Raw genomic sequence first — 20270 nt, forward strand, 5'->3', positions numbered from 1 at the left:
TACGGATAGCTTCAGTCTCCTTTCGCGAAAGGTCAAGGCCGATGCCAGAGATGAGCACTGCGCTCTGCCTAATACATTTGCCTCGATACCTTGAAGGCGAGTTTGAGACAACTGCTTCGCAATATCGGGCTACCGGCTGGAACCTTCCTCCACAACTAACCAATTGAAATCTTGCTTTACAGTCTTTTGTTTTCTAAAATAATAGCACTGCTTCCCGCAATATGCGCAACCATGCCTGCGCGAGCGTTCACATGACTTAGGAGGACAGCGAGTCTGTTTTACATTCCGGTAACACTTCGTACAGCGTGTTGCGACATACTGTGTTCTAACGTGCAACGTAAGCGCGAGGGAAAAACAGCCTCTGTTGCCCCTTACCGCACAAACTGAGCACAAGTAACGAATGTGCGTCCTTGTCATGAACAGCATTTTTCTTCTTCTTCCTTTCAGAGTGTCTCATAATGTAATAATAATAATAAGTGTCGTTGCTGTTTATGTTGCTGCTGCTGAGACCATAAAGTGGCTTAGACTCAGGAGGACCATCAGTCACATTGAACGTTATGAAAAAGTACATAAAAGGAGAAGTGAAAGAGGCAATCAGTAAGGAAAGATAGGGGAACATAAGGTCAGCAGCAAGCGTTACACCGCAGCAGCTGCATAATAATAATAATAATAATAATAATAATAATAATAATAATAATAATAATAATAATAATAATAATAATAATAATAATAATAATAATAATAATAATAATAAGCATCATCATAAACAACAGCAATAGGCAAGAAGCCGAGAGTCGAAGGGTGTGTTCCAATTCTGGCCAGCATCAGAGACAATCTGCGTAGACAGCTAAGGAGACAGCCCAGACAGCTTCGAGGACATGTAATAGAATGCCTTTCGAACCGTCTGAAAAAAGTACGGAAGACTCCACTGCGACGAGACGACACCTCGCGGGGATAAGAAAAAGTTGAGAAAAGCATACATTATTTCTGTGTTTGAAATCATTGCGCCTGCAAACCAATGAAAAACGAGGGGAGACTTACATTAAGGGCCTAGGAAAGCGTGTCTACCTTTTCTTGTGCGCCGACAACCTTCCTGTCGTCTTTGCAAGCGTCCTGCTCAGCCGCCATCTTGTTAGCAGAGGAAAGTAGCCTGCATCGTATTTGACTTCAATGCTGTCTTCGCGAAGCTGGCTATTTTCTCGTCTTGGTAAGAACTGGAACGAGACATAAGATGGCCACTGTTCGCTCAGCCATCTACTTTGCCGTCTACGGCGAGTCGACGGCAAGTACTGGCACACAGCCAAAGAATCAAGCTATTTGACTGCTATTGTTTCCTGTATTAGCTAACCGCTGTCATTCGAGGTTACGTTAGATCATTGGTGGGACATGAAATCTGGTTTTCAGCGCCTGTCATGATTTTTTAGCAGTACGGGGTCTAAGCTCAGGGCTGTGATTGGACTTTCACAAATCAATTGTTTACTTTGGGGACGGGGCCAGAAATCGGTTAGCAAAAGTAATACACTGTATTTAAATGCAAAAGAAATAAAACCACAGTTGAGAATAGGAAGACTACAACCAGAGCAAATAGAAGTTAGAAATTATAAATTAGTGAATAATGAAGGAATAAATAAAAACATAAATAAATCTAAAGAAAATCGGAACTATGCTTGGCAGAAAGGCATTGAATCAGAAGTTAGCTATTAAATCTCGGAAAACAAAGCAAACCTCCCGCCTCTGCCCAAGCATCCAGGCGCCTAAGGAAATTAAATCAGGAACAGTTAAATCTAATCAAAGAAGACGGAGCGGTGTTCTCAAGCATGTCGTTCATAAAGTTAAAAAATATCGCTGACAAAAAATTATTACAAAAGCATCTATAGTTTAATTTTCCCCACAAAAAGAACCAATCGGCCAGGGTGATAGACCAAGCCTATCTTCTTTTCTATTCGTTTTTCTTCTTTTCTTCATTCGTTTGCCTCATGGCATACCACATTCAAAGCAAGCGAGGGCGAGAGATGGAATCTAATTAAGCAGAATTTGTGAGTCGACGGAGTTCATTATTACCGTCAAGAACGTGACACATGTAATTACAAGTAAAAACATGTAGATGTCCCCCAGGTAAACGTTGTGATACAGAGTTCAAGAGTGAACATCAGTGATAAATGTGCTATGAGCAAATTCGCCGAGTGCTCTACGAGTCAAAAATTACGATCTCACTAGGAGGCACGTGCACCGTAGTGGGAGAATCGATCCTGATAAATTTTGACCACCTGGGGTTATTTAACGTGCACCTAAATGGCGCACGCGCGTTTTGGCATTTCGCTTCTATCGAAATGCGGCCGCCGCAGCAGCGATCGAACCCGCGACCTCTAGCTCAGCAACTCAATGCCATAACCACTAATCTACACTGGTGGGTAAAAAAATCAATAAAGCATTCGCAGGTTCAATTGCAGTACACGCTGATCCAGTGCAGAGATTAAGTGAGTGTATATCGATACGCTAATGAGACTAGTATAGAGTAAAACCGCAGAAAATTGAACGGGCGACATCGTTCCGGTAAGTGGGGCCTACGCTGATACACGGGCTCACACTTTCCCTCAGTCACGTGACCGCACGAAGCTGCGGGCACGTTCGTCGGTTCGTTTGGCACCGCTAAAGACGACGAAGAAGAACCGCCATGGCCTCCAGCAGGTTCAGAGTCCTCTGCATTCTCTACTTTTTCGCGGTAAGTATATAACGCCGTCTCGCGAAACGCCTCCAAAGAACTCGACCGATCCTGTATGGACATAGAGTAACGGCCTGTGCACGATCAGACGTGGCACGAACTCGCAGTTAGTCGTGGTATACACACCAGAGCTACTGTGATGCGATATTGTTGTCCCCTCCCTGTTTTTCTACGACGGTCAGCCGAAACGTGCATGAGCTGATTCTCTACCCATGCCCGTGAACTCTCAAGCTTTGTCTCATTCTATTTACTGGTATGTTTAACTTTCTATCTTCATTTTCATTTTCAGCTTTCTTTTTGCACCTGACTGTATCGCTTTTCGCTACTATGTCTCATGTTGTTGACATCTTTTTCATGTGGTGCTGGTGTTTTGCATCCAAACAAGAGACAGGTGATGATGATGACGACGATGATGATGATGATGATGATGATGATGATGATGATTGAAGTTAGAAGATAGAAGACGCTTGCGCAGAACGGGTTAATGCCCTCCAAACAGGATTAATGCTAGAGCATCGGCGACAACAAAAGACAGAGATTTGTTATGCGAGGTCTACATGAACTTTTAATACGTTAGTATCTGGTACCCAGCGTTGGGGAAATGGAAAAGGGCAACACAAAGAGAAGAATAATGTTGATGGCAATGAATATAATTATCAAAATTATGATCATGACGGCGATGTGAAAAGAAAAGGTATGAAAGGTTCACATAAGATGGAAGCTAGAAATCAATAACTGGGGTCGAACAAGGAATGTATCTGGAGCAAACGTTTTGACAACAGAACGTAGTGTTCGTCATGGCAGCAGTTCCGAAGGCAAGCACCTCCATCGTAACGGTGAACACACAGCGACATTCCTTGTTCTACCAATGTTAATCACTGGTGTTATGTAGAGGGGTTCTGTACCGTGTCAATATAGTCCGCTAAGACAACAACACAACTGGAGTCAACGCGACAAACGCGTGACTACAAAGGACCGTTTAATGTGGTGCTTCACACGGTGATGGAGAACTGAATTAATCGACAGTGATGAACAAGGAATGCAGTTCCTTATTTTCCTTCCCCACTCGGGGCGGAGAAAAGTGCGCTTAGAAATGTCACCAAGGAAATAAGTTGCAGCCCTGACAAAGACAAGTCCCCTTGCCGAAAAGTTCGCGCGCCGCAGACATCGTGCATTCAACCACTGTTGATCATATACTATAGTAATGCTTTGTGTCTACAGGAGTATATAGCACGATTTCCTAACGCGACACGCAAAACTTCAAACAATCGATGTTGTTTCTTTTGTTCTTTTTTGTATAATGTAAGGACAAATTCACGTTGCAGATGTGATACGTAGAGGGTACTTGATTGAGTAGTAGCGTAAAATAATTCGCGGTAGAGACAGCGGCTAACGATACGCCGATGGATAGCGAGTGCTGAAATACCGTATTATAAATCAGCGACGTATAACCCTGTTGTAATACGAGTATCAAGAGCGGTTGAACGAAGAAGCGTGGTTTAGGATTCATTCGAGAGCGTCACTGTTCTATCATGTTCATATAGAATTATACAATGCCAGTTAGTTCTTCTTTCTTACTTTTGAACAAGAACTCTTTGGTTCTTCTTAGGTGACCAGTGTGCTCAACATCGCCGGCTACATTACTGGATTCCACCGAAAGCCAGGAGGTGAGACAAAGACAAATCAAGTATCGCGTGGCCCGTTCTCGGCCCGCCTTACTCAATCCTACTGCCTAAGGGGCCGTAAAGTGGCTGCGTTATCCTGAGCTTCTTTCAGGAAAAAAATGTTGCAGAAATTCTGAGTATTGTGCACTAGTGCGGAAGCGTCCTTTGGCTTGGCCGTTAGTTCGCTTTTGCTTACTTGCTTTTCCTAGATCACGCATGCCTACCCATCGCTTTTCCGGACCGAAGAATGCTTACGCATTAGTAGACAATTATCAGAATTTCTGTAGATTATATTTTGCTTATTATTTCTATCCTGCTTAGAACATATCATAACGTTCCAAACACAATTCTTTTCCATGGAATCACGGGATTACAATCTGCTTTTATTGCTGCGTCGTTCTGTGCAACATTATTTTTGCTATTTTTTATTTTATTTTTTCTTTGTTACGACCTGAGCGTGGTGACGTCAACAATTTTTTCATTACTCTTTAGCTACCAATCAACTACTATTACACTATTATCATAACCCCCTACCAATCAGCTATTCTACAATTTTTGTATTCTTCATAATCCCAAAGCGGGCTTCTTGGGACGCGCACCACTAATGCGAAAAAGTGCGCTTTCAAGGGGGCATAACAAGAACGGTTACCTCTTTTTTCTTTCATTTTGTTTTTCATATTCCTTTCCTTGCTTATCGGTTCTAAGGCTACCAATCACCTACATTTGCACTATTATAACTAATAAATGTCCTGGCTTCGCCAATTATGTATTTGTTTTGCAGATAAAGGGTGTGACACTTTTCGCGTTACGGACAGATTTGGAAAGGTTTGGATGCGAGCTAGTTGGTACGAGTCATTCATTTTAAACAGCGCCAAAAAACGCACGGACAAGAGCACAGGAACAGCGTTGACTGCCAAGAACATCTTTATTGAAGCCCACACAAACATATACTTTACGCAACAGGCTGAAACAGAGGAAGGCAGAAAGGGAATGTCAGTCATCGTCAATCAGACGATGACACGCCTAAACTGCATAAGCTAGCTGGACTGCATGAACTAGCTTTCCACACAACTTTCTTAAAGATATTGTGCTTATTTCTCGGTCATTTCTTTCTTTATTTTCCAGAGAAGATGCGGGCGGACGAAGTCATCTACGTCATTGAGACATCTTTGAATCTAATCTCCGACGTCGCAATGCTGCGCACGCTTTATCGGCCACCGGTAAGAATTCTCTGGACGCATCCAGAGATGCAGAACAAGAATGAAGCATGAACACCTGAACTTGTAGGTCTTTAAATTAGTAATAGTTAAGAGATGTGAAGTAAATAGATAGGCTGCATTAGAAATGATTACCTCTGCGAAAATTGTACCCTATGTGCTTGTCATACATTAAGGAATAGTTTCTGATGGCATTGTCGGTGAAAAAAATGCGAGTAGGCGGAATGCGATAAACTGGATACGTCATCGCATTACGGCATTGGCAGAGACTACCAACACAGTACTGCCTCTAGAAGTTTTTTCCACAGTGCCGTCTATCCATGTCATCTTCTGCAAGCAGCTTACTCACTTTGCCTAATATCTATCAACAAAATCTATTCAAAGAGTCTTGATTTCTCGTGATGTGGTTGAGGTATTTCAGCTCATGTTTTACTGTTATTCCTTAGAAAGGACAGTAATGACAGACTTTCTTTAAGACTGCCTCTCAGGAGCCTTCTTCAACATGACGATTCGGAGGCGCCGACTGTACGACACTGAGTGAAGGTCTGCCTTTCGGAACTACGCTTCACCAGTAAATTATCCACAGGCTTGACCATACAGACCTGCCTTGGCAAGGTGATGACTGCAACTTGTAAAGTCCTCCCCTCACGTGCTGAAAGCTACAGTAAGTTTTGTAGTGTTCGGAAACAAGCGTCAGGTAGAAGCCCTTCACCCACATCAACACCTCCCTCACCAGACGGTGTTTACTTCAATCCTGCCCGTTTACTTTGCTTTGGGCTAGGCTGACATCCTCGATTAGTACCAGATGAACACTGTAGAGCAATTGAAGGACAACGCAGTTGTCTTGATGACGACAGGTCGCATTGTCAGGCCCTCTGCACCGAACTTAAGACTCATCCTTCCCTTGTTGCTTAATAGTTTTCTGCCACTACACGTCTTAGCTTGACTTGTTCGCTGACACCACCACGTGCCTTCTACAGAAATCAATACAGAGCGCACTCTGGCGCTAGCGTCTGCGTGAGCTGTGTGCAATCGTTGCAGCGCACACAGCATCTAAACTTCATTTTGTCCTCAAACGGATTTCCGACTTTTTGAAAATTGATCATTTTTAAACGAAATATTGCGTTATTAATGCAAAAGTTCGCAACGATTATGCATGTGCGAAGAGACATAATTCCTTGCCATGTTCAGAAAACCATATATATGACTGCTTGAAATTTTCGAAAAATGAATTGTAATAGAAATGAAGCCATGGGAACATCTCACTGCACAATACCGAAAATTATGCAAATCTTTGTAGTACGCGTAATTCTCATGGAAGCTAAACAATAGGAGAGCCACAGTTCCGTCTGTAATTACTGTATGAAGCTCCATACCGGCCGCCGAGCATCTGAAAGCACGTAAATGATGTCTACATAGTGTTTTACAATGCATTCTTACATTGCAAAAATTGCGTTTCTTTTTTTCATTCAATTCCTTCATCTCTCTCTCTTTCTCTCTCTCTCTCTCTCTCTCTCTCTCTCTCTCTCTCTCTCTCTCAGCGTATTCTGAGCGTTCTTCTAGACTGGATCAGGCTGTTTCTCAGTTGGAACGCCGGAAGCACGATCATCTGCGTGGGCACGCGCCTAATGGGGAGTTACATCGTGTGCCGCAAGGTACGTATAGCCGACAGCGAAAATAGTTTTTAAAACACGAAAAATCGCACCTAAGTTAAGTATTTGCGCCGCGTTAGCGTAACTTGCGTAGTTGGGATCGGCCCACGTTTGGGAAGGGCTTAACGCCTGCTTCGCCTTCTCAGCGGGTCGGCCCTGCGTTGCACTACTTTCGGGATCTGCCCACGTATTGGTTGCGCTTAACGCCTGCTTCATGTGTGCCGCGGCTCAGCGCGGTATTTCACTATCTTGGGGATGGGCCCATGTACAGGGAATGCTTAACGGCTGCTTCACCTCCGCCGCAGGTCGGCACGGTATTTCACTATCTTCGGGATCGGCCCACGTATGGCAAGTGCTTAACGCCTGCTTCACTTCCACTGCGGCACAGCACGGTATTTCTTTATCTTGGGGATCGGCCCACGTATGGGGAGTGCTTAACTCCTGCTTCACCTCCGCCGCGGGTCGGCACGGTATTTCACTATCTTCGGCATCGGCCCACGTATGGGAAGTGCTTAACGCCTGCTTTACCTCCGCCGCAGTTCGGCCCTGCATTGCAGTATATTCAGGATCGGCTCACGTATAGGGAGTGCTTAACGCCTGCTTCACCTCCGCCGCGGGTCAGCACGGTATTGCACTGTCCTCGGGATCGGCCCACGTATGAAGAGTGCTTAACGCCTGCTTCACCTCCGCTGCGGGTCAGCACGGTATTTCACTGTCTTCGGGATCGACCGACGTATGGGGACTGCTTAATGCCTGCTTCACCTCCGCTGCGGGTCAGCACGGTATTTCACTATCTCCGGGGTCGGACCATGTGTGAGGAATTTTTTGCTTACGACACGAAAATGTCCTTGGACGGTAGAAGTATACAGCTCCGCCGTAAAAACGATGCTGTACTCCGTTCCATAGATAGCTAGCAGTCAACGCTATTGACGCAGAAAGTTCGGTCAAGAAAACTTATGACTGCGCGCGTTCCGCCTACATTTCGGTGGGCGTTCCCGTCCATGATTCGCTGCGCGCCAACAGGCTTCTCTCACGCCAGCATGCACGTGAGGACCGTCGCAATCGGATTCAAATAAAGAACCCGAAAAGAACGACAACGCGTAATGCAAGGATGTGGGTTCCTATTCCACCAGAGACCAGTTGCTTATTCATCCTTTTTAATTTACAATAATTTATAATTTCTTTAATTCAATGAATAAGCACAAGTAATATTTAAGTAGAAGGAAGTATACATTCAATAAATAATTAAAAATGAAAATTTCTGGGCCATGGAGATCTCCGACCATCGAGGGAAGGAGTGTATGGTCGCGATGTGTATAGTGCTATGCGATTCAAACGCGATACTGGGATCGCATGATGGCTGGCACTTTTTGCACCACCGTGATCGGTGAGGGTCGAGTGCAGTAACAATGCACCGAACGAAGACTCACGCTTTCATCTTATACAAGAATATATCATGGATGGACGTATGGATAGATGCTATGAGCGGCCTCTTTGAAACGGTGTGGTTGGCTGCGCTACCAAGCTCTTGTTCTTATTTTGCCTTATGTCCTACCTATGTTTCCGAAAAAAAAACACAAAAAAATTACCAGCATCAAAGCTTCTTAACCACTACTGGGAACTGTGTTTTTGTACGCCTTCGCAGTTTTGTGGTCTGCCTACGTTTCTGCCACCAAACCTCCAATCATCTCTTACTAATCTCTATTGCGGACATGTTTGCTTTCCCCTTGCTATCCCAGAACCCAAGGGCCTCAAGGAGGGCAGAGAAGTCTAAGCCGACAGCTGTGTAGCAATGTTCACATTCTAATAAAGCACATTTTATAGTTTCCGTAGCTTTACCGCAGCAAGCACATGCTTCTTCTTCCTTGGTGTACCTCGCTTTATATCTGTGCCTTTTAAGGTATCCCGATCTCGCTTCGAAAAGTAAGGAGCTTCCCTTTGTATCACGATCATGATGATGACGACTTATTGGCATCCCTTTTGAAACTTGGTGGTGACAAGCAGTCACCTACCCTGCTTTAGTTACTCAGGTACATGCTGCACATACTACATACACATCAGCTCGTTGTGCTCAGCGCCTACCCGTGGCACAAAGAGTGCCGGCAGCCACGTGCTCCGGCTACTGCGCTTCAATCATTGAGCACGTACTGTACTTCGTTGGCGAAGAAAATCGTGGCGCTAATACCTTGACCCTATATTGGTGACTTTCGTATTTCAAAACTTCTCACCGTTGCACGCTATGAGCCGCTGGCATCATTGGCGAACATGCGGGCTCGACTTTTGCACGTTATAGAACGGCCTTCTCATCAAGTTTCATGGAAAAAAATTTCAGAGAGCCTTAATAGAGTTCTACAGCCGAACGCAATCATCAGAAACAAAATGAGGATATCTTTTCTTCCACTTGGAGTTGTCGATGTTGTTTGTGCCAGATCAAACGAATCTGTAGATGATAGGAGTATGCTTCGAGAAATTCTGATCATTGAGATTCAACGGTGTTTATACGGAATGTCTTTTAGGCCCATACAGACAGACATAAACAGTATACACGGATACCTAGTGACTTTAACTTAAGTGAAAGGAATATATGAGCTTTCTTCACTTAAAAGCAGGTTGATTTTTTTTTCATAAATATGTGCAGGCACTTTTGAACGCACCTAATCACATGACTGATTTAGTACTTCTCAGTAATACGCTTGAGAATGTGATTGAATGGTTAGGTTGTTTGTTTAAGTCGCTGCAATGCGGATCAATGATTGCTGCGTATTTTGGACGACATTCTAGGTTTTCAATGTACTGCAGATTTCGTGGTAATGAAAAGCTTTGTTACGCCAACGACTGAAGTGGCCTCGCGATCTTGATTTTTATTCTTCAGGCCCGTGTGGATCTCGAGTCGATACCTTACAACCGCGATGCTGACACACACCGGGTAAGCATACAAAAGCATTCATTCGATGTTATCTTTCTTGGTGCAATAAACAGCTCATGTGCTGCGTCCACGGCGAGCTTGACAGGTGCATGTATGCATGTCGAGGCCAACAAATCCACTCAAACTAAGTTAAAAGAGGCAGTCCTTTTTTTATTTTATCTCGGTAGTTGGCATTCTGCTTGCAGTAAGTTCGAGTATACCTTGCATCGTAACTCACAACTACCTAATATAGTCTTAGCCTGGCGTATACCCACTGCCGCAGGCGGATAGGCCTCACATCCGGAAATAGCGCCGCAACGTCTTGCGATGCTGTCTTGCACAGCTCACAGCACTTCTTTCTCTTGCAGTCCGTTACGTCGCTCTACTTAACTGACAGAGTAAGCGTTTCGGCAAAGATATTGTTACGGGAAGAAGCTTTTGCGTGGCACTAGAATGTTCTCGGTCTGACGATGATCTGGTACATGACCCTGCGGTAAAAACTAATCCAGAGTCCCCAGCTAAGGCTTTTTTCCTAGTCCGTGTGTGGCTTTGGGACGTGTGAGAAATTTCGCCTTCCAAAGTACTGCGTGTTGTATTAGGTTACGAGAAGCGTTTGTCATATATAGTGTAAGCACCACTTATAGGGGGTTTCGGACGCAAGTTACCCCAAAAATGTTTCGTAGTTTAATGGCAGCAACAGTAATGAGCGACGTCAGTGATTCGACGACCAACGTGGCGAGGTCACTGCGCACACGACTGAAACCCTAACGCTTACAAGCGTGCTGACCTGGACTAGTTTATTGAACATCCACATATTAAAACAAGCAGCGCGGATATATTACCCTGCGGGAGCGCCCTTGTTGTCGTGTTCCATTAGTTATTTCTACCTGAAATCAAAAAGAAAAAGAACCAGCGCAAGGAACTGGACAAGAATGTGAGACCAACACAAGACTTGCGCTCATCTTTTATTTCTGAAATATGTGCTTATGCTTATGTGCTAATGTTTATAGCTTTTGACTAAGGTAGCCGAGATTCATTCAAAGTGAGGTTTCACGATACCGCCCTACATTCACCAATAAATTGAAAAAAAAAATGATTCATTACAAAATATACTTGTGGGGAAAGTTAACCAGACGAGTTCTATACCTCTTTTTTTCAGAAAATACTGTTCATGTCCTGCGCCTTCCAGTACGCGATCATATTTATTTTCAAGGTGAGTGCGCATGCGCTTACTCGTACGTTTAGCGATTTGCGAGTTTATTACGTATGCATTCGCAAGCGCGTCTGTCCATTTATTCGGTCATATTCTCGTTAATGATCGAGTTTCACCGTAATTGTTGAAGCAAATAAGTAAGGGCATAGCTAAAAAATAATATTGATTTCCTTACTTTTGTGGCGAAGTACATAAAAATGAGCTTAATTCTATTCAATTAGGCTTGCATAGATAGCAATTATTTGTTAAATCTCAGCCTCCTATCTCGATTAAAACAAATTAAATCTCAACTGTAAACAATGACCCGTCGTTTTTTTTCCCAGTAGTAATGCTTTTCTAAATGGCTGTGAAATGTGTTGTAGAGAAGGTTTCTGGAACATATAGCTAGGGTTCTTCGTTTTCGGGTAAAACCCGGTAATTTCCGATTTTTTTGCTCCCTGAACAATTTTATCAAAATCGGCTTAAGCCATCTTTTACTCCGAAATTCATCCTTGCATAAAGATCATAATAAATACAGGTGTTAGAAAACTAGCGAACGCTTATCACCTTGTCTGAGTGTGTGGTAAAGGTTTTTATGTTAGTAATACTATTCATAATTTATAATCAGCTAGCGCAAGCAAGGGGTAATTGGAGATCGCTGGGCGAGGCCTCCATTTTGCTGTGGACGTTAACGTATATATGCGCCGATCATGATGGTGATGAATATTCTTGCATGAACATGATATCTGCTTTCTTTCGCTAAACGCTCAAGCGAAAGCCGGCAAATAAAATATTATTTATCACCTGCGGGGCTTGTGTGAAGGACAGCTTGTTGCTTCTTAAGTCGCCGCCTCTACACGAACACGATGGTAACCCATCACATCGCGTACCTCGCACACATGCATACATCGGTAATTCGCCATAAAATGAACGCAGCGCTTAGGTCGCTTGTCAATGCGAACGCTAGCGACGACGTTGAAAGGACTTTTATTTACTCTACCATGTTACGTTGAAAGAAGTGTGGCAGATAGGGGAGCTAGGTAGTGTACTCTTAGTTTCGCTGCAAGAGCAAGTGGCACGAAGCAGCAAAACATGACCACAACGCACAGGGGTGAAACGTTTGACAGAGGTCTAGGACCGACGCGGAAACACTCACGATGCGTATCACAACGTACGCCAAGAAAGGCTTGTAAGGCAGCTAAAAGCGCCTGACCTCCTGAGATGCATGCCTATTTCTACTGCCGTATTTTACTACTTTGTTAAATAAAGTGCAGAGAAGAAATTAATTACGGGATTGTCAAACTCGTCAGTGTTTACTATTTTTGTTTATGTGGTTTCTTTTGAAAGTATAAATAATGCCGGCCAACGAGGGTTGACAGACATTATTAGCAGGCATTATTAAAAGGCAACGAAGTGAGTTCGTCACATGACTTGCGAACAGCGCTCTTTGACATTACATGCGCCCGTGAGTGATATCGCTTCTTTAAACGCGTTTGTGTCCAAAAAAGCAGTCACTGCGTGAGTTCTAATTGTTGGGGAAAGTTACCAGGAATGTGCCGATGTCTGGACTGCCAGACGTCCAAAATTCCTATTTCTCCCCGGTATTCCCCTTTGAAAATATCGACCGATTTTTATGCCCCGAATATCAAAACGTATGTATTTCAAAAAGGATCTATATGCGCGAACTAATCGGTCTTAATTTTTGAAAGAAATACCGTTCTTGACCCTCAGAACTTGACCGTGTATTCTGGTAGAGTCGATATTAAAGCGTGTCATGAAGTGTTGGGTGCTTTGTCGCTTCTCATAAATTCTATGTTGTGTGGTTATCTATGCTTGTACTATACAATAATAATAAGTTCACTTGCCATCCTACATATTAGACGGGAGGGCAGATGGAAAACAGCTGCTCACAGGCAGCTTGACCAGCCCATAGTCCCTGACTTGTTCATTTTGGCAGAAGCGGCACACCAACACGTAAAAGTATACACATGATTGGCACAACAGGTAATATGTAACCAACAGGGTAATGATCGAGTCTCGAGCAAAGACAAATTCCACTGGCAATACAAACAACGGAATAATATGAAATTAGAGCGAATGGAAGTATGCAAACATAAGCACTGTACGTAATGCGGAGATTCCGACAAGAACAAGAAAATAAATCAAAGCCATCTAACTTGCAGGCGTTCAAAAGACAGGGTGACACGTGTTAGATAAACGCTGTTGTCCGGTATTAAGAGGAGGAGTATGAACTAGCCAGCTTTCTGCATGTCTAGTTGGGTAGCAGGCTAATTTATTTTGCGAATTTGCAAGAAATTGTAAACTACTGAGGTTTGTCTTTTCCTTGTTTTGAACTGCACGCTTAGCCTGTTTTTATATGAGCTGTGTATACTGATTACTCTGGCATTGAGAAACCGTTAAGCTGCGTGAGATCGCAGTATGGTGCATTATAAACGTGACGAATGTATTACTTACTCTAAAAGGCGAATGCCTTGCAAGCTAGAGCAAGCTGCGGTTCCCCATATTAGTTGGCAGAAGTTCAGGCGAGAATAAAAAAGCTTGTTATAATGAAGCAATTTAGTTCGTGTTGATAGTTCATGTTCTAATCCACCTACTATGCATGCCGGTGATCGGAGCTTTGTGGTTAAATAGTTTATGTGATCGTCACAAGACATATGACAAGAAAGAACTACGCCAGAAGATTTGAAACTCTCTAAAATATCAATATTAAGCGGGCCCAGTACTATGGGTTGCTGTGGCGGTATTATTTTGTTTATTCGCCGGAAAATGATTGCCTTATAGTTTTCTGTTCATTTATACGTAATAGAGTTTGATGTTGCCCATTTTCCCAGCGCTGTCAAGATTTCGTTACATGCGAATGTTATTTCTGAAATATTTTCTCCTGAGAAGAAGATAGCATCTTCTGCATAAATAATAAGTTTTCGGGATTTATATTTACAATATCGTTAAGGTACAGATTAAACAGGAGAGGTCTCAGTAGGCTACCTTGTCGTACGCCAGTACTGATAGATCGAACTGGAGAACAGGTATTATTTGGCTGAGCCACTTGCTTTCTCTGTGATAAATATGATCGCAATAATTTTAAAGCCTTTCCGCGAATCCCATATGTCTGTTGCTTTGTCAATAAAATGCCGCAATCCACCAAGTCGGAAGCCTTTGAAAAACGGACAATTACACCAAGTGTCATGAGCCTTTTCTTTTTCAAGCTGTTCAAGTGCAAGCTCTTTCTGTGAGAGAAGTGCCAGTTCAGTTGATTTGTTCTCAGTGAAGCCAAATTGATGTGGTGTAAACAGTTGTAACTTTTCAATGAATTTGCATAAACCCAAGTTCAAAAGTTTTTCAAAGAGTTTGGAGATAACAGCTAGTATAGACACGGCCCTATAGTTGCCTAAATCATTTCGGTTGCCTTTTTTATGTAATAATAATAATAATAATAATAATAATAATAATAATAATAATAATAATAATAATAATAATAATAATAATAATAATAATAATAATAATAATAATAATAATAATAATAATAATAAATGGGGTTTTACGTGCCAAAACCACTTTCTGATTATGAGGCACGCCGTAGTGGGGGACTCCGGAAATTTTGGCCACCTGGGGTTCTTTAACGTGCACCTAAATCTAAGTACACGGGTGTTTTCGCATTTCGCCCCCATCGCAATGCGGCCGCCGTGGCCGGGATTCGATTTTTTTATGTATTACAATTACCTTTGCTATCTGCGTTTTTCACGGAAAAGCTGCTGTGTTTATGCACCTATTAATTATGTTGGCAAGATCTGGCGCTATGATGTCAGCGACGTGTTTCACAGGCCACACCTGGAGGTCATCAATATCGCGGCATCTACTGTTTTTTAGGCTCTATATCATCGATATTGTTTCCTGAGCCGTTGCAGGTTCCAGAAATATAGAACCACCATTCGGTGTATTCATATATTCTAAGGCATGGAGCAAGCCACTGCCTGTTCCAGTCTTACAAAAGAAGTGCTAACTAGCTGCATCAGCTAAATCGTTTCCGTATAATTTTTGGCCATTGGCATGTACCTTTAAGGGTGCGGCGTTCAACATGCGGCGGTGTAGGAGCGTGTTCAGTCGAGGCCACGGCGAATCAAATCTGTCGCATTCAACTTTTAGAAAAGAAAGACGGTATTCTCTTCCCACGCATCTCAGTTTTTTTGTTCAGTTTATTTCTGTGTGTGTTTGCGCGTGTTTTTTTTTTTAACGACTAAGTCGTCAAGCACTCGTGTGCTGCGTAATCGTTGGCAAAGCTGACCCAGTATGCTCATTTCATGCCTTTGTTCTATTGTTACGTATGACGCCTGTACTTCGCAACTTCTGCGGCGAGGCTTTAAAGGAAAACGAGAGCAATTAAATTTCTTAAATTGATGAAGGCACACATTATACCCTTCAATTGCATCAGTTATCTGCCTTTCATCTCTCCAGTCAACGTTTAGCACCTCGTCGCGGAACCTGTCAAGCGTAGTACCTGTTATTATCCGATAGTATATTTGTTCAGTATTATTTGTCTGTAATCTACTACCGTTCACGCAGAGGAATACAGGCAGGAGCTCGGTGTTACGATATGATATCCCACCAGATTTTGCTGTACATAGTTGTGAGTTTGTAATAAGAAGGTCTAACAGTGAACTGGACTCAGAAGTGATTCTAGTGGGTTCAATGATTACATTGTCGAAACGATTGGAAATGATAACAGTACTAGAATATCTTTCATTTTGGTTATTAGAACCCATATTAATGGTAAAGTCTCCATCGGCAATCAAAATAAAGGTATTTTCAGTAATAAAAGTTAAAAAAGCGTCTGAAAATTCTACGAACTTAGTAATGCTGCCTTTCCCCTGGGCGGCACCAGAGAGAAAATACTGTAACATCATTAGGCAATAACGTTCAATTAGTTTATGTTAGATATTTTCCTGAGTAAAACTTGAATCGGCGCGAATATTTTCCTCAACTAATGCACTAACCAATACTAGTATATTCTCTTACAGCCGCATAGAAGCATTTGACTCGCTCGTTCTCCCTGAAAGTTGGAGTCAGGAGGGAAATAAAAGTCTCAATAAGGGACTGAGCTATGTAACAAAGCTTTCTCTTTAATGAAGGAAAAATCCAACAACAGAAAAATTGAAAACAAAAGGTATGCCGCTAAAATTGGCGCACTGTATCCGTCATTATATTTTTCTTTTTTATTTTGCAAGTAATTAGTGCAGGCGGCAGATTGTGAACCTTTATTTCTCTTAATTACAAACATTCTGCGATCTTTCAGCAGCAGTCTTTCAAGCAAAGAAGTACTAGCATAGTAACGTGTACGCTGTTGAAGAGGAAAACGGTAGCTCGAACATTGAAGAATAAAACAAGTTACATCAATAAACGCTTCATTAAAAGAAAACATAACAAACTGTTGACACTCGCAAACATTGAGATGGACATGTCTTCCGCATTGATTGCGCTGCCCAGCGCCAAAAATATATAGTTTAAGCGACATAAGAGTGCAAGTTTATACACGAAATCTATAAAGATGGTCTGGGGTATCGTTTACGTGCAAAATAAAGAAAGGCATTATAGACAGAGTCGGAGAAGCTCCAAGAGGATCGGCAGCTGAGAGATGCAACTGCGTGCAGGTGAAGGGAGTTGGATAACTTTCTTAAAGTCAAGTCACGTGTTGTTTATCATATGAAGTTACATATGTTCACGAAATATTACAGCAAGAGGTCTCAGAGTTTAGAAAAAGACTGACAGAGGCACCTCCAGTACTGCAGAACTCTCTTGCAACTTGGAGAAGGGGGATGGGTTTTCCAGGTAGGAGTGGGCGAATATGAGCTCATTAAGCTTGCGTGCTGATTTATGAGTGAATGTCTTTAACAGAACCAAAGACTTACTTAAGTCGGGGTACGTGGGTTATATTATTTTTCATTTCATTTTTTGTTTCAGTTTACACTACTGAGCGTGGTCTACCGCTTTTACGAGGAACTCCGCGCAAAGACGACGCAGAGGAACGTCGTCCACCAAGTAGAGGCCGGAGACGCCGGCTCGCAAGATTTCACCCACAAGACGACTTGACCACCACGTCGAAATATATTCGGTTTAAATCTTTCTTTTTAACACCTAAATTTTTGTGATGAACTTCGCCTATTGCTTATTCGACCAGTCTAGTCTTCTTGTCTTTGTGCTAGTTCAGTTCGGAGGGCGCCTTTTCCGAGCATCCAACTGCTGCAGGTCCCCTTGGAATCGATTCCTGGCCATCATGGGCTGTAGAAGGCGGCGAGCAAGCTCCTCCGCTACTCCACGTTTGACAACATACGGAGCGCCCAACCTCGGTGGCCACAAGACTATTCCCCTAAAGTTTGCAGAGCTGTGCATCATAAGCAATGCCAACACACAGTAGTTGCTTAGTAGCTACGGTGTTGTAATGCTAAGTACGAGGTGGCGGGATTGAAATCCAAACATGGCGGCCGCATTTAGATGGGAGCGAAATGCGACAACACCCGTGTATTTGGATTTAGGTGCCCTAGGATGTCTAAGTTTCTGGAGTCCCTTACTACGGGGTACCTCATAATCAGATGGTGGTTCCGGCACGTAGAATCCCCTAATTAAGTTTTTAATAAGTAATGCCCCGCTTGACTTAAACGGCGGCCGTGAATACCGCATGCTCATTTCCTTTCCACACCCCGATACATCTCTCATCCGACAATATCATACCCTCACTCTTCCTAATCACGCAATCATCCATCGCACTTATCATAGGCCAAGGCCACCAGGCTAACCTGTCGGGTGTGCGGACAGCCTATGTTAACGCCACCTGCATACGGACTAGACGGCGCATTGCAGGTCGGCAGAAAATGAGCGCACTGGAAGACACAACAGCCGAGAACAACGGCCTGTTTCTTTCTCGGCTGCTGTGCATGTCTTCCAGTGCGCTTATTTTCCGTCGATCTATACTAACGCGGTACACATAACACATGCCTTTCTTCAACCACGTCACGCGCGCTAACATATATCCCCGTCCAGTGCTTTGCACCCAGGCGATGGGAGCCACGCCTTCCGAAGACTGCGCCTTACTCTGTGGCCGCTCCTGGTGCGCCTGTTTTAACGAACGATGGCACACGCCGCTGATTCACCACCGGCGGCCGCCACCTCACAAAAACGACTCCGACTAGAGTCGTCATATAATAAACCTTTGTTGTCCCTGACTGCAGTTTCGATTCGAATAAATGTCTGCACATCGAAAACTGACGGCACTATTACCCATTCATTTGTTTCTCTTATAGTTGCTGTCCTTCGAACTTTCGTTTATTTTATGCTCTTGTAATATATTATGCTCTTGTAGCACACACACACACACGCACACACACGCGCGCACGCACGCACGCACGCACGCACGCACGCACGCACTCGGTGTACAGGAAGATGTACATTGGATGATGATATGTAGTGATGAAGATCGAAGTCAGGTATGTGTTGCGCTAACACTAATTCCCTCTCGCTGTGGAGCAGCCGCCACTGGGAGTACTATGACATGAGTCAAGCATATATTTAAAACGAGAGACATGCACTACCTGTTGTGCTCGGACGGCGTTCTGAGGGGCGAGACACGGTAATTGGCCGAGTATGTCTGCTCAATGACCGTGTAGGGCCCAATAAATCGAGTGTGGAATTTTTCGCATAAGCCGGAAACGCGTACAGGAGTCTAAAGAAGAGCTTCGTCGCCAAGATATAAAGTCACAGCACTGTGAGTCGAGTCTTAGCGAGACTTTCGAGCGTCCTCGGAGATGCCGGTGTTAATGGGGGGAGGTGATGGCGGTCTGCGAGGCGAGGCAAAAATTGTTCTGAGAAAGAGTCTACTGGGAAGTCGTGAGGAACGATACGTTCAGAACGAAACTTGTGGAGCGGTCACAGACTAAGAAAAATGGAGAAAAGCTGTTCGGATTCAGACACGTTCTAAGAATATCGGTTCCGGTTAGGGTTCACTTCCGGCTAGAATTCTGGTTCGGATATGGTTTTCTGATCAGGCTCGGGTTCCGTTCCACACCCTTTTTCTAACTTCATTGTTTTGGAGACACCGCCCTCCAGTTTCAAGCTTGTTGAGAGCTGTTACTCGCAAAACTCAAATTACAGGTTTCTTTCGCAGGTTGATATTACATATCGGTTGGTGTCAGCTTTCTGTTAAAGACAACGTTCAAGAGAACAACAGTGGACTGCGGGATTTTTAAAATTATATCCAGTGAATTTTTCTGTACGGTGCCTTAGAAATGCGGACATTGTCGATTATGTGCATTTCAGACACATCTCATTGAGGATTGAATTAAATCCTCCCGAATTCACTGCTTTCGCAATAAAACGCATCTCACGTTAAAATTATGCGGATCCCACACATTGTGGGAATCGATGTAAGCGAAGCTTTCTGTGCTCCTGGGGCTAGCTGGTTCACGATTATCATGAGGAATCGACTTCGATTCTCTGGAGTTGTCGTTTGCTGTCATCCCATACGTTCTGTTGGTGGAACCGGAAGCCTAAAGTAACATCTTCAATAAAATCTATTAGTAGTCTGCTCTTGCGCTTTTTCGGTATATCATATGATTCGTAGAGTGACACCCCTTTATTTGCATTAGCACAGTAACCATATAATATTATTAAACGAAGTGAGCAAATACGGTGCTCTGCAAGACATTCTTTTTGATTTATTTATTGAGTTGACGTATCCGGCGCATTACTATTTAGTCACATTCGCGCTCGCTAAAACTGAGAGGAAGAAATGTTGGTGTCTTGTGCGTCTTGCCCGTCATACGTTGTTGCACTCTTTCTTCGTTTTGTTGTGTTTCTTTCTTTCCGTTGTTTTCTTTTTGTAAGCTCTACCAATCGAAGTACAAATCAAT

The 20270-nt window shown here is 43.3% G+C and overlaps 1 protein-coding gene across 1 annotated transcript; it reads left to right on the forward strand.

Annotated features, from left to right (window-relative positions):
- Positions 1 to 1677: 1677 nt before the first annotated feature.
- On the forward strand, positions 1678 to 18279 carry LOC142575374 (uncharacterized). The gene is made up of 7 exons (XM_075684705.1): positions 1678 to 2722; positions 4332 to 4389; positions 5512 to 5606; positions 7145 to 7258; positions 10128 to 10181; positions 11320 to 11373; positions 17329 to 18279. Exons 1-7 carry the CDS (start codon positions 2675 to 2677, stop codon positions 17455 to 17457), a joined length of 552 nt encoding a protein of 183 aa, XP_075540820.1. The 5' UTR covers positions 1678 to 2674; the 3' UTR covers positions 17458 to 18279.
- Positions 18280 to 20270: the final 1991 nt, after the last annotated feature.

The sequence above is a fragment of the Dermacentor variabilis genome, chromosome 3, assembly GCF_050947875.1.
Source record: "Dermacentor variabilis isolate Ectoservices chromosome 3, ASM5094787v1, whole genome shotgun sequence".
Taxonomy (NCBI): Eukaryota; Metazoa; Arthropoda; class Arachnida; order Ixodida; family Ixodidae; genus Dermacentor; species Dermacentor variabilis.